The 13,479-nt window shown below is 53.2% G+C and overlaps 1 protein-coding gene across 3 annotated transcripts in view; it reads left to right on the top strand.

Annotated features, from left to right (window-relative positions):
• The window catches only part of DGLUCY (D-glutamate cyclase), a 97,756-nt gene that overhangs the window by 67,827 nt on the left and 16,450 nt on the right, over positions 1-13,479 (top strand). For all 3 annotated transcript variants that reach the window (XM_045572312.1, XM_045572344.1, XM_036427340.2), the window contains exons 5-9: positions 143-293; positions 1,441-1,563; positions 3,092-3,295; positions 8,618-8,878; positions 11,327-11,426. In XM_045572312.1, the coding sequence (XP_045428268.1) occupies positions 143-293; positions 1,441-1,563; positions 3,092-3,295; positions 8,618-8,878; positions 11,327-11,426 (839 nt within the window). The remainder of the gene's footprint in view (positions 1-142; positions 294-1,440; positions 1,564-3,091; positions 3,296-8,617; positions 8,879-11,326; positions 11,427-13,479) is intronic.

The following is a 13,479-nucleotide window of genomic DNA, read 5'->3' as shown; positions in this document are numbered from 1 at the left end:
GCTAAATTAGTATAAGCGCTCCAGGGACCTCCTACCTACCTCGTTCCCTGCCTTGAACTCTCAGTACTCAGAGCTCCGTTCTGTGCTGATTCTATTTTTTAACTTTTTTTAAAAAAAAAAACAAAACTTGATTTCTTGGCAGACAACAGTGCCTTGCGCCACCGTTGCTGGCTTTTGCTGCCCTCTGGTGGTCACCATGAGGCCCGTCCCCAAGGACGCATTGGAGAGGCTGGTGCAGGCCAGCTGCTCCCTGATGGGGGAGCAAGGACAGCCCGTACACATCGGCGACCCAGGTGAGTGGCCAGGCTCACTCGTGACTCTGGCATCTGCTCTCGGCCTGAGAAGATGGGAACGGGCTTTGTTCCTGAGCCCCCGCAGCTGCGTTACCTGGGCTGGGTTTGCAGGTGCCCCTCGGGTTAAAGGGGCTGCCCTGGGCAGAACAGCTCCTGTGACCCTCAGGTGGACCTCGGGCGGGGGAAGCAGGTGGTGGAGTGTGGCAGCTGAGCGATTTGTCTGGAGACTTGAGCTCAGCGCCCCCTCGAACCTCGGTTGTCATTCAGCGGCATACTTGGTTAGACCAGTGGTCGGCAAATTCATTCCAAATATCAACAGTACAACGATTGAACTTGCTTTGGAGAGCCACATTTTTTAAAACGTAAACTTCTTCTAATGCCACTTCAAAAGAGACTTGTCCAGGCCATAATATTTTGTGGAAGAGCCATACTCAAGGGGCCAAAGAGCCGCATGTGGCTCTCGAGCCGCAGTTTGCCAACCACGGGGCTAGGACACAGCTTCCTTCCAAAGGTTCGTGTGAGCTGAAACCCATTGATCCCCAGCATCTGAACTCAGTCTGAGAACGAGGAAACACCCCTGAGAGTGAGTGAGCAGATCCAGGCGGGAGGCCGTCAGAGGCTCTCACAGGATCTGGGGGGCGGGGGAGGGAGGAGGGAGGCACGAGACTTGGGACCTGGCCTTGGGTGCGAGTGAGTGTTAATGTCATTGAACTCGCTCGGCTGTGTAACCAAGTCGGACACAGCCTGGCATTCTGTGACAATGCCATCAGCCCATGCCACCCCCTGCCAGCAGGGTTTAGGTCTGCGGTTGGTGGCTCAGTCTGTGCCGCGATAAACTCCAAGGCCCTGGCTTTGTTGGCAGTCTGTACAGTGCGGGTGTTGAGCTGATGACCCCAAGCCACCTCCGGCAGTCACAGCAGGCCTTGGAGACCCCTGTCCCTCCAAGGGGCCCAGAAGTCAGCAAGCATCCTGAGTTGCTACGCCCGATTCCTTTTCTGCTCCCCACCCTTCTCCAGTACCACCTGCAGCAATCCTGCGGGTAGAGTTCCTCTTGGAGAAAGAAGCATGTGTGTCTCCACAAGTTCAGCTCCGATGATGGCTGCCAGGGCAGGCCCTGGTGGAATTCACGTTCCTTTTCCCTCCGCAGAGCTGCTGGGAATCCGAGACCTTTCCAGACCGGACTACGGGGACCCGGTGCCGTGCCCGCCGGGGGAGGTCCCGGTGTTCTGGCCCTCCCAGCTGACCAGTCTCGAAGCTGTCAGCGGCTCCCGTACGTCCGGCTTCCTCGGGCAGCTGCTCTGGCCTCGGGTGGGACCTGGGGGTCTGTAGTTTCCGAAAGGATGGGCCCACAATGCAGAGACTTAAGGAGTGAAGTCATGTGACAGGCCTGCAACCCACAGCAGAGATATCTCTGGCTTTTAATTTTTTAAATTTTTTATATTTTTCAATCCCGCCAGAGCAGCTTGTCCTTCAGTTCAAATCCCCTTGGTTCAATATATTTCTCTCCCCAGAAGGCTCGTAGCTAGTTCCAGGGCCATCGTTTAGGTTGACTTTTTGAAATGTTTTGGAGGTTTTGAAAGCAATGGTGAAAACAGACAGCATGACTAAACAAACCCACTTCATGTGGTGTTTGCAAGCAACACTGTCAGTACTACATTTTTTTTCCCCAAGGCCCAGGATGATATTACAATGAAGAGCCACACGAGGGCCCCATTTAGCTCACAGCGAGGGTGGGATGTGAGCGAAACGTAAAAATATAACCATTGCCACCCTTTGTTGTAGACACGGGAAAATTCTAGTGCCTGCCACAAACGCACCACCAATGGTAGAACTGAGCAGCACCTTGCCTTTATTTGAAAGCATTCATGGGAGTTTCGCTATCAGAACGGCCTCATGGTAGGAAAAGGCAACTCTGATATGCTGGTGAGGCATGGGGTTCTGGCTATTTAACATGGATATATTGGGCACTACTATGTGCCAGGCCAGGTCTTAGGCCCCTCCCCCATCCTGTGCCAGCGTTATCATTGTCTTATCGTTGCGGATGCAGGTTCGGAGAGGATAAAGTTGCACCTGCAGTTGGACATGCTAAGTCATGTTCTTAGTGATTCCACTAGAGTGCCTCACATTGCTGTCAGCTAGCAGGAGAGAGTTTTCCAAAGAACAAAATTAGCATAAACCAGCGGTCAGCAAACTCATTAGTCAACAGAGCCAAACAGCAACAGTACAACGATTGAAATTTCTTTTGAGAGCCACATTTTTTAAACTTAAACTTCTTCTAATGCCGCTTCTTCAAGATAGACTTGCAGGTCATGGTATTCTGTGGAAGAGCCACACTCAAAGGGCCATGTAGCTCGAGAGCCACAGTTTGCCGACCACAAGCCTAAACCAAAGCAAAATATAAGTGCTTGGAGAAAAACTGAAGCTACGTTCAGAGAGAGCTGTTTGTTGGCAAACAGAGCATTGGCTGCAAAGGGAGTGAAGTGGTGGATGCTCAGAAAGTCCTTTCTGTTGTCCATGGGGTTCCACTGATGGAGCCCTCGGCCCCCCCTGTAGCTGTGGCTGTACTTCACTTCTTCTCCCACACTCACCTCATCCTCACGTTCCTAAGATGTGGAGGCACCTGCTTACCGGGAACTTATTTAGCCATAAGCCAGCCTATAGTGCCAGCCAGCGGGGCAAGGAGTGCGGTTGGGAGAGGAGGGGCATGGCGCTCTCTCGTCCCTCAGTGGCAGGCGAGACCAGAATGTACTGGGCTTGATGAAGTGGGATGGGCTCGTCCCTCTTGCTGTGTGTTTCAGAGACCCCGCTGGCTTTCACCAGCGCCCCGGGCTCCACGGTTATGGCTGACCTGAAGGATGTGGAGGCTCCAGCCGGTTGTCTCACCCCAGAGGGGATTCCAGAGGTCCATCTCGTTTCCCAAGATCCTTTGCACTACAGCATCGCATCCTCTTTGGCCGTGCAAAAGATCAGGGAGCTAGAGACTGTAATTGCTGTAGACCCAGGTAAGGAACAAAACATCCACGCCGTCAGGGCCTAGAGGAAGTCGTCCCTGACACAATGTCCGGTGAAAAAGGCAGCATGGAATTGTATCTATAGAATGATTTGTTTTTAAATTATGTTATTGATTTTTAGAGAGGGAGGATGGGACAGGAATGGAGAGGCAGAAACATTGATGAGAGACAAACATCATTGATCTGCTGCTTCCTGCACACCCCTTATTGGGGATGGAGCCTGCAACCCGGGCATGTGCCCTGACTGGGAATCGAACCGGTGACCTTTTGGTTCAGGGGTCTACACTCAACCACTGAGCCACACTGGGCGGGCTATAGTATGATTTTTAGAAATGTTTATACTGCATATGAATCCCAAAAAGGCTAGAAGTAAATGCACCAGAGAACTGAAGGTGATGGTCTCTGGGTAGTAGAATAAAGGGTGATTTTTCTTCTTCTTTATTTCCCCCCCAAAATATTCAACCTTAAACATGTGAGCGAGTTTGGGAGACGAGCTTGTTAGCTGGGCATGTTGTCAGAACTAAACTGAGGTTGGCGAGGTCAGAAAAAAGGGAGACTGGTTTCTAGGTAGTCAAGTGCCACTGCTTAAATGTCATCATTTAACAGTCAACCCCTTTTTTGCCATTGTCCTGGGGCTAGGCACAGAGCAGGTATACACACACACACACACACACACACACACACACATACTGGGGAGCAGGGGCTGGGATTCTACTCTTTGGGGGATCCTGGTGGGCGGGACCCTGCAGTTTGCCTCACAACTGCTTGCAGCTGACATGTCTATTACAGTTGCATCTCAGAGAAAACATCGTCCCTCTGTGGTTTGTGAGCCTCTGGCTTTTGAGACAAGGAGAGGGCTGGTGGGCCCCCGAAGGATCTGCTGGTTCCAACTGGGAGGCGGTTTGCTGAAGGGCTGGTTGAGGGGCTTTCAACTTCCTGCTGCATCTTCCTTTACGGGATGAATTTCTAATTCAGGTGGCTAGCAGAGGACGCCATTGTGCTTGAGTGGTTTGGGGTTTTTCTGTTCTGTTTTGTTTTTGTGTGTGTGTGGGGGGGGGGGCGGGTATTTTTCTCTCCTGACAAAGGCTCACGGAGAAGCAAGGTGTAGGCTTCATAGCTGCTCAATTTCCTCATCGGTGTAACTGGAGTAATAACAAGAATACCTTTCTCTCAGGGGTTCTGATAGGTCACGAGCACAATAGTTACTATCTTCTGAATTTTACTCTGTCTGGGTCAGGCATGTGCTGAAAGCATGTACATGTTTCATCTTATTAACTTCTCCCAATAACCCTTGGAGGCATCTATTATAATAGGAACGTCTTTTAACAGCTGAGGAAACTGAGGCATGTAAGGTTAAGAAACTTGCCCACGTCCACATGCCTAGGAGACGGTTGGGCAGAAGGAAGTGTGGGATACATTGGAATCTGACTCTGAATGGCTTGTGCCCGGCATTTCACGTGCCCTCCCTCTTCTGACTCATACCCCACCCCTCTCCTGCCCTTCTCACGGGCTGTGACTCCACCCCTGGTAGTTCTTGCACTTTGACCATCTGTGGCCTCGCTGCTGGCCGACCAGACCCCTGTCCCCCAAAACAGGCACCTAGATCTGTGGTGGTGGGGCCTGCGGGGAGCAGAGGCGTGAGACCATCCCAGGAAGGTCAACCCTCCAGGCCTGACCCCTGAGACCCCGGCCGCTCATGGTGGTGACCCTGGGGTGGAGAACAGCGCCTGCGCAGGGCCACGGGCCGACAGCCTGGGTGGCCGTTTGTGTTGGCCGACACCGAGGCCCAGAACCCGACGGAGCAGCCCAGCCCGAATCATGTCTGACCTTCCCCTGCACCTGGGAGCAAAGGTTGCCCCCAATGGCACAGCTTCCTGCCTGATTGTCTGTCTGCCAGGCCTCTCACGTGGTCACTCATTCCTTTATCCTGCAGGGAAGACGGTTTTCTAACCTACAGACACACAGTAGATGTGGGACATAGCCGCCCCCACCCCCGCCCGCCCCCAGATGCACACCTTCTAGGATAGGGGTGTTGAACTCAATCAGAGAAGGGGCCAAAATCTAAAATCCAGCCTAAATCGCGGGCCGAATGGTTTACTGAACAGTCATAAACTGTCATTGTAATGGAAACGCAGCGGAGTGCAGTGATGACAGCGCGGTGCGGGCCACATTGCAAGGCCTGGCGGGACGGATTTGGCCCGCGGGCCTTGTGTTTGACACATGTGTTCTAGGACATACGCATGTACAGAGGGGAACACTCATGGCTGTGTACACCTAGCCTCTTGCACAGTTAATCTCCTTGGCGGGTATTTTTTTTTTTTTTTTTTTTTTTTTTTTTTACAAACTTCTGTGATACTTTCTCTCCCACCAATATTCTCCCCCACGCTGACGGCTCTCTCACACAGCACGAGGATCATGAGGAAAGATGAATTATTGGCTCTGCCTTTAGCTCAGATTAAAAAAAAAAAAAAAAAGATAATTGCAAAGTGGATTTACTGCAGACGCAGTGTACCCAGCGCTTAATAAAAATGAGCTGGGAGGGCGGCCAGCATGCTCCCCCACCCACCCACCCACCCCGGTGCCTGTGCAGATGGGGTCAGTCAGGGCTTGAAGCATGGGGCTCTGGGCAAAGGCGGATCTGTGACCGTCTGGATGTGCCAAGATCGCCGGCCAAGGGGCATCTTGAATCCTCAGGCCCCAGACGCGCGGCACTCCTCCTCTATTAAATAAGCAGACACGGAGGAAGGGCAGTGGACTGAGCGCTGCTCTCTGGGCTCATAATAGAGCCACTCTGTCATTTCTGAGAGGACGTTGGCTCGCCTCTGAAGTGCCTGGAGACTCTGGAGATTTATAACAGTCGTGTTTGCACTAATAATAAAACCATCACAAATGTGCAGCCTACTGTAGAGTTGACAGGGTTTGGGTTTTTTGTTTTTTTTTTCTTCTTCTTCTTTTGGTGCTCACTACATCTTATGAAATAGGCTACAGCCTAATTTCTTTCAAAATGTTATTTTACTCTCCTTTTATCAACAGCAACTCATGTTCATTGCATAAATATAGGAAAGTAAAGAGGCTATAAAAATTGCCAACACCCCATCCCAAATGTTGGCCCTGAAAAGTCTTTCTATTCAGTCCTGAGCCTATAAGACTGACACTAACAGAAACCATCTCTCTCTCTCTCTCTCTCTCTGAATCAATGCTGTGATACTACTTTAGAGCCTGCTTTTTAAACTTTTTAATGCCCTGTGAACATTTCCCCATGTCATCCGCCTTCTACAACCATCTTTCTGATGTGCGCATAGAATTCCGTTTACAAACGTTCCATCGCTGCTGTGACTGCGATCCTGTTTGGCACCGTAAGCACTGCCTCAGCGGACCTCCTGTGACTCTGTTCATTGCTGACCGCTTTATTAGGTTCCCTTCCCAGAAGCGATGGCTGGCTCCAGCGGACAAACCTAAGGCCCCACCGATGAGTGTTCTGCTCCCACTCCCACTGGCCGTGCGTGCGGGGGCCCTTCCCGCCCAGCCTCCCTGCACCTGGACCCCCTCCTCCCCACCAGGCTCCTCGTAGGAACGCTGAATCCAAGAGCAATCCAGGACGAGGCCAAGGTCACGCAGAATGTCAGTGTCCAGATCCTACATCTGGAGCTTTTCCTCCCAAACAGGAATCCAGCCCCGTGTTCCTGCAGAGTCCCCCGGCACCTCCGAGGCACGCTGACGCCCCGCAGGCCCACCTCTCCTTTTGGCCACCGCGGGATGGAAGCGCTGAGTCACATCCTGCCGCCACGGCACAGACGTGCTCCGCGTGCAGACACAGGCACGGGGGTGCGTGACGAGAGCCGGGAAGCTGTGCTGCCCGCCCGGCTGCCACCGGCTTGGCAGCCACCGGCGGCAGCTCTGGCGGACGCTGCTGGTGCCCTGCCCCAGCCCCAGCTCTCAGAACAACAGCTCCCACCGCAGGCCGGGGCCTCTGCTCCGCCCCAGAGCAGGCACAGCCCAGGAGTGCGAGGAGCCAAGGTCCCGGTGGGCAGCCTTCACGCCAGTGCCGTCGTGCCCAGTCCCCCTGTCCTCCGGAAGAACAGTCCTCCTCTGAGCTCCACACCATTTCTTTCCTTTCTTTTTTTAAAATTGATTTTAGAAAAGAAGGGAGAGGGAGAGAGAAAGAGAGACATCCATGATGAGAGAGAATCATGGATCCACTGCCTCCTGCACGCCCTCTAGTGAGGATCGAGCCTGCAACCCGGGCATGTGCCCTGACCAGGAATTGCACTATGACCTCCTGGCGCGTGGGTCTGCGCTCTACCACTGAGCCACACTGGCCAGGCCCCACGCCACTTCTCCCCGGATTGAGCCCCAGATGCCTTCAAGGTTCATCTGCTGGCCCACATGTGCGTTAGCGGCCCCTCTCCTTTTTCTCTACCATGTCTCCTCTTCCACCTTCTGGCTTCTTTCCCTGACTCACTTCCCATGGAAATAGCTGCACTCACGTTCCATCGAAATACTCTGATGTCTTAGAGTCTCCTTTTGGGGAATCCCCCACTGAGACAGTACCGTGTCCCTTCCTCCTTCTGTGGGGTTTGCTGTAACCAATAAGCCCCGAGATGCTTTGCTCAAATAAAATAAAATAGAAATAGATGCCTGTCACATAACAGTCCAGGTGGAACTCCCGGCTTGGGTATTCAAGTTCAGCAGGAAGGGGATCTGCTCCACCAGGTCACTCAGGGACCCAGCATTCTGCCATCACCTCATGAGACCCCTAGAGGGCGCCAGTTGTCAACATCCGAACTCCCAGGAAAGGAAGAGCTTGGAGGAGTGCATGGGAGGTCCATGGCCAGAAGGTGGCACACATCACTCCTACTCTTATTCCCTTTCAGCCCAACTGAGAGAGGCTGCCCAGCCATGTACCCCACTGCCCTTCACCAGTGGGGCAGGGGCAGAGGATACGTTCTGGTGAACAAATAGCAGCCTCTGGCACATCCTTCAAAACTACCTCTGAGCCCTGGCTGGTTTGGCTCAGTGGATAGAGCGTCGGTCTGTGGACTCAAGGGCCCCGGGTTCGATTCTGGTCAAGGGCACTTGCCCAGGTTGAGGGCTTGATCCCCAGGAGGGGGCGTGCAGGAGGTGGCCAATCAATGATTCCCTCTCATCATTGATGCTTCTATCTTTTCCTTTCCCTCCTCTCTGAAATCAATAAAAATATATTTTTTAAAAAACTACCTCTGAAACAAAGAAACAAACTACCATTTGCATGAGTTTCTCCTTGAAACACAGTTATATTATTTTGTCATTTTATTATTTTATTTGTAATTTTAGGCAACAGGGGCATCGGGCACTTGCTGCGCAAAGACGAGCTGCTGAGGGCCTCCCTGGCACTGTCCCACGCCCACTCAGTGCTCCTCACCACCGGGTTCCCCACACACTTCAACCACGAGCCTCCGGAAGAGACGGACGGGCCCCCGGGCGCCATCGCTCTGGCCGCCTTCCTGCAGGCCTTGGAGAAGGGCGTCGCCATGGTCGTGGACCTCAGAGCCTTGAGCTTGTTCGAGAAGCTTGTTGAAGAGGCCGTTGAGCAAGGTGAGTGGTGAGACAAGGGCGGAGGGGGGAAGGCGTCAGTGTTTGTGGAACTTCGGCTGTGCACTCGACACTTCCAGCTCAGAACCACTCTTCAGTATAAGCCACATCATCCCCATTGTATAGAGGAAGAGACTGAGGCTCTGAGAGAGCCAGGTGATCTGGGATTTGAACCCAGGTACCTGATACCTAACCTATGAGAGGTGGGGGTGGCCTACGGAGGACTCTTGGCAACCCAGGGTATGCCTAGACCCCTGGCGTAGGGGTTGGGAGAGCTGAGAACAGAGTGACCAAAGAGGCTCAAATGGCAGCATCTCCTCTGGCCCAGATGGGAAGGGCTGCCCCACGCTGCTCGGGCTCCTGGAGCACACAGGTGGGCACAGAGCTGTGAGCAATGGGGCTGCCAGGCTGGGGTGCCGAGATGGGTCTCAGGCGTCTCACTCTCCTTCATCCTGCCAGTCTTGTTCAGGCATAAGCTGGTAGCCTGGTGAATCCCTCCTGCTTCTCACTGCCCAGCTCTCTGTCCATCAAAATGTATTCTTTTTAAAATATATATATATATATATATATATATATATATTATTCATTTTTTATAGAGAGGAAGGGAGAGGGCTAGAGAGTTAGAAACATCGATGAGAGAGAAACATCGATCAGCGGCCTCCTGCACACCCCCTACTGGGGATGTGCCCACAACTACGGCACAATGCCCTTGACCGGAATGGAACCTGGGACCCTTCCGTTTGCAGGCCAATGCTCTATCCACTGAGCCAAACCAGTCGGTGCCAAAATGCATTCTCCAGGAGACACAAATCCTTTTTAGCCTCTCAAAAGAGTTTCAACCCCAGGTAGGCATACCCGAAAGCCGCCATTCCTTCAGACGTTTCAAAAAGGACGTGTCTGAACATACAGCATCCGTATCACATCACGCAGCAAATGTATGGTGAGCACCTCCTGTGTGCCAGCCACTATTTTCGGCTCTTGAAATCCATCAGTGACCAAAACTGAAAACAACCCCACCCTTCTGGGCGTCTATTGTCCTGGAGCGTGACAGACAATAGACAACACGTGGAAAAAGGAAAGTGTAGATAGTCCCACGGGGGGGGGGGGGGGGGGGGGGGGGGCGCTATTTTAAACAGGATGTTCAGACCAGGCCTCATGGAGAAGGTGCCATTTGAGCCAAGACTTGAAGTCAATGAAGCAGTGGGGCCAGGGCTGGCCAGAGGAAGAATGTCCCAGGCTGTGACCTTCGCCAGGACAGAGGCCATTAGGTGGAGGTGAAGAGAGGGCAGTGGTCAGCTGACTTGCCCAGAAAGGATGAGGAGAAGAGAACCTGGGGAGGGGGACACAGAGGTCACAGGGGTCAGACCGGAGAGGCCTCAGGGGGACTGTGAGCTCCTGGGCTTTTATTTTGGGGTGACGGGGAGTCCTAAGGCACTGAGAGGAGAAGGCCATGTTCTGGCTTCAGTGTTCTTTTTTTTTAAAGTATGTATTTGAGTTGTTTTTTTTTTTTTTTTTTTTCTTAATTGATTTCAGAGAGAGAAAGGGATAGGGAGAGATAGAAACATCAATGATAGGTGAGAATCACCCATCGGCTGCCTCCTGTATGGCACGGAAGGAATACGTGGAGAACGATGTGAGTCCACTGGGCAGTACCTTGTAGCTCTGCTCTGCTGTAGGCTTCCTAGTCGGGTGGGCACTGGTGTTGTGACACTGACCTATATACTTGGCTTTGCCCAAGTGATTTAGCATCCCCGAGCCTCGGTTTTCTTCCTCTGTAAAATGGGTGTCACAATGGTTCTTGTCACACAGCATTGCAAGCATTGGGTGAGAGAGTGTCTGTCATGTCTCAGCCAAGGTCTTGCTCACTGTCCCTGGTGTGGTATGGTGGCATTCGTGTGGAGCACATTTGCTAGCTCACAATATTGGCGGCACCAGCCCGATTTCACCTCCCCCTCCACCAGCCTTAGAGTTTACTTTGGATTAAAAGGAAATATACTTCTGTATGCTCTGGGTCGAGGTCTCTGAGTACCTAGCAAAGAATTCTACAGCAACATGTCCTTCAATCCTGGAAAGGATCATTTCCAAAGAAGCTTTTGGGGAAGCAAGCAGGAATTCCCCACACCCACACGAGGCTGATGTGTCCACTCTTTAAAAAAAAAAAAAAAAAAATATATATATATATATATATATATATATATATATATATATATATATTATTGATTTTTTTTTACAGAGAGGAAGGGAGAGGGATAGAGAGTTAGAAACATCTATGGGAGAGAAACACCGATCAGCTGCCTTCTGCACACCTCCTACTGGGGATGTGCCTGCAACCAAGGTACATGCCCTTGACCAGACTCAAACCTGGGACCCTTGAGTCCGCAGGCCAATGCTCTATCCACTGAGCCAAACAGGTTAGGGCTGATGTGTCCACTCTTTGTCTGCCTTGTCAAGGTGTTCTGAAGACCCCACTCCCGCTCCTAACCTACCAGGGCGGATCCGCAGGAGCTGCGCAGGCATTTCTCTGCGATGAGAGGGACCCGAAGTCTCCCAGGTATGTATGGCCCCACCCCGTTTACAGTGGGCGGTGGTAGGAGAGGCCACGGGCTGTTATCTTTGACAACTGCGTCCCTGCACACGTCAGCCCCCCAGAGAGAACAAAGCTGTGGGCCCCGGGGCTCCAATGGGCCAGACTAGCCAATAGGCCGGGGGTCCAGGCTGACTGGGGGCAGCTCAGGGGGCCTCTCCACGTCACAGGTCCCTGAGAGACGGCACGTCTCCTTGGAGGGAGAAGGTGATAAAACACAAACAGCCAGTGGTTTCTCAAACCAGATCATGACCCATTGGAGAGCCGTGAGGTCATCCCAGTGCGGGGTAGTCAGCACCTTTGTCACATGAAATAGAGATGTCAGGGCGTGTCCTGTGTAGTAATAGCGAGTACTCACTTGCGAAACTTCGTGTGTGTGTGTGTGTGTGTGTGTGTGTGTGTGTGTGTACGTAGGATGCATTTCAGACCTTGTAAATGTCGGTGCTGTGTTTTGCAAACGTTTTTAACTGCAGCCCACAGTAATACATTTCGCATTGCAAACCACACACACACATAATTGAAACAGAGGTTTCCAAGTAACAGTATTTACTTGCTTCAGGCAATGCATTCTAACCTGGTCTAGTCTGTTTTGTTCTGTTCTACTCGATGTTTTCATCTGCTTTTCAGAAAATGTTGACCTGACCCAATAAATCTTGTTTACCGCCCACTCGCGCGCAGAATTGAAGAGTGCTGCTTGCATAGGCCTGGATGGAGGGCACAGCCATATGGCGGCTCACAGCAAAGGCAGGTGTTCCCCTGAGGACCCTCAGTCACCAAGGAAAAGTGTGATTGCAAATCCGATATTCCAAGCTGTGAGAATGTGTGTGGCGCCTGTTAGAAAAGTTTATGATCCCTGAATGGGTGACACACACACACAAAGCTCCGACTCATCAGGGAGAAGCTAGAAACTCCTCCTAGGGAAGGAGATGAGGGAGGGAGGGAGGGGAGGCAGATCCAATCCCTGCTGAGAGGAGGAGGGAGGGAGCCAGATCCAATCCCTGCTGAGAGGAGGGAGGGAGGGGAGCCAGATCCGATCCCTGCTGAGAGGAGGAGGGAGGGGAGCCAGATCCTATCCCTGCTGAGAGGAGGAAGGGAGGGGAGCCAGATCCAATCCCTGCTGAGAGGAGGGAGGGAGGGGAGCCAGATCCGATCCCTGCTGAGAGGAGGAGGGAGGGGAGCCAGATCCTATCCCTGCTGAGAGGAGGGAGGGAGGGGAGCCAGATCCGATCCCTGCTGAGAGGAGGGAGGGAGGGGAGCCAGATCCGATCCCTGCTGAGAGGAGGGAGGGAGGGGAGCCAGATCCGATCCCTGCTGAGAGGAGGGAGGGAGGGGAGCCAGATCCGATCCCTGCTGAGAGGAGGGAAGGGAGCCAGATCCGATCCCTGCTGAGAGGAGGGAAGGGAGCCAGATCTGATCCCTGCTGAGAGGAGGGAGGGGAGCCAGATCCGATCCCCTGCTGAGAGGAGGAGGGAGGGGAGCCAGATCCGATCCCTGCTGAGAGGAGGGAGGGAGGGGAGCCAGATCTGATCCCCTGCTGAGAGGAGGGAGGGAGGGAAGGCAGATCCGATCCCCTGCTGAGAGGAGGGAGGGAGGGGAGCCAGATCCGATCCCCTGCTGAGGGGAGGGAGGGAGGGGAGGCAGATCCGATCCCTGCTGAGAGGAGGAGGGAGGGGAGCCAGATCCAATGCCTGCTGAGAGGAGGGAGGGAGGGGAGCCAGATCCAATCTCCTGCTGAGAGGAGGAGGGAGGGGAGCCAGATCCAATCTCCTGCTGAGAGGAGGGAGGGAGGGGAGCCAGATCCGATCCCCTGCTGAGAGGAGGGAGGGAGGGGAGCCAGATCCGATCCCCTGCTGAGGGGAGGGAGGGAGGGGAGCCAGATCCGATCCCCTGCTGAGAGGAGGGAGGGAGGGAGGGGAGCCAGATCTGATCCCTGCTGAGAGGAGGAGGGAGGGGAGCCAGATCCGATCCCTGCTGAGAGGAGGAGGGAGGGGAGCCAGATCCGATCCCCTGCTGAGGGGAG

Source organism: Pipistrellus kuhlii, unplaced genomic scaffold (assembly GCF_014108245.1).
Source record: "Pipistrellus kuhlii isolate mPipKuh1 unplaced genomic scaffold, mPipKuh1.p scaffold_m20_p_1, whole genome shotgun sequence".
NCBI classification, from domain to species: Eukaryota; Metazoa; Chordata; class Mammalia; order Chiroptera; family Vespertilionidae; genus Pipistrellus; species Pipistrellus kuhlii.
This window is presented reverse-complemented; position numbering and strand designations above follow the sequence as displayed.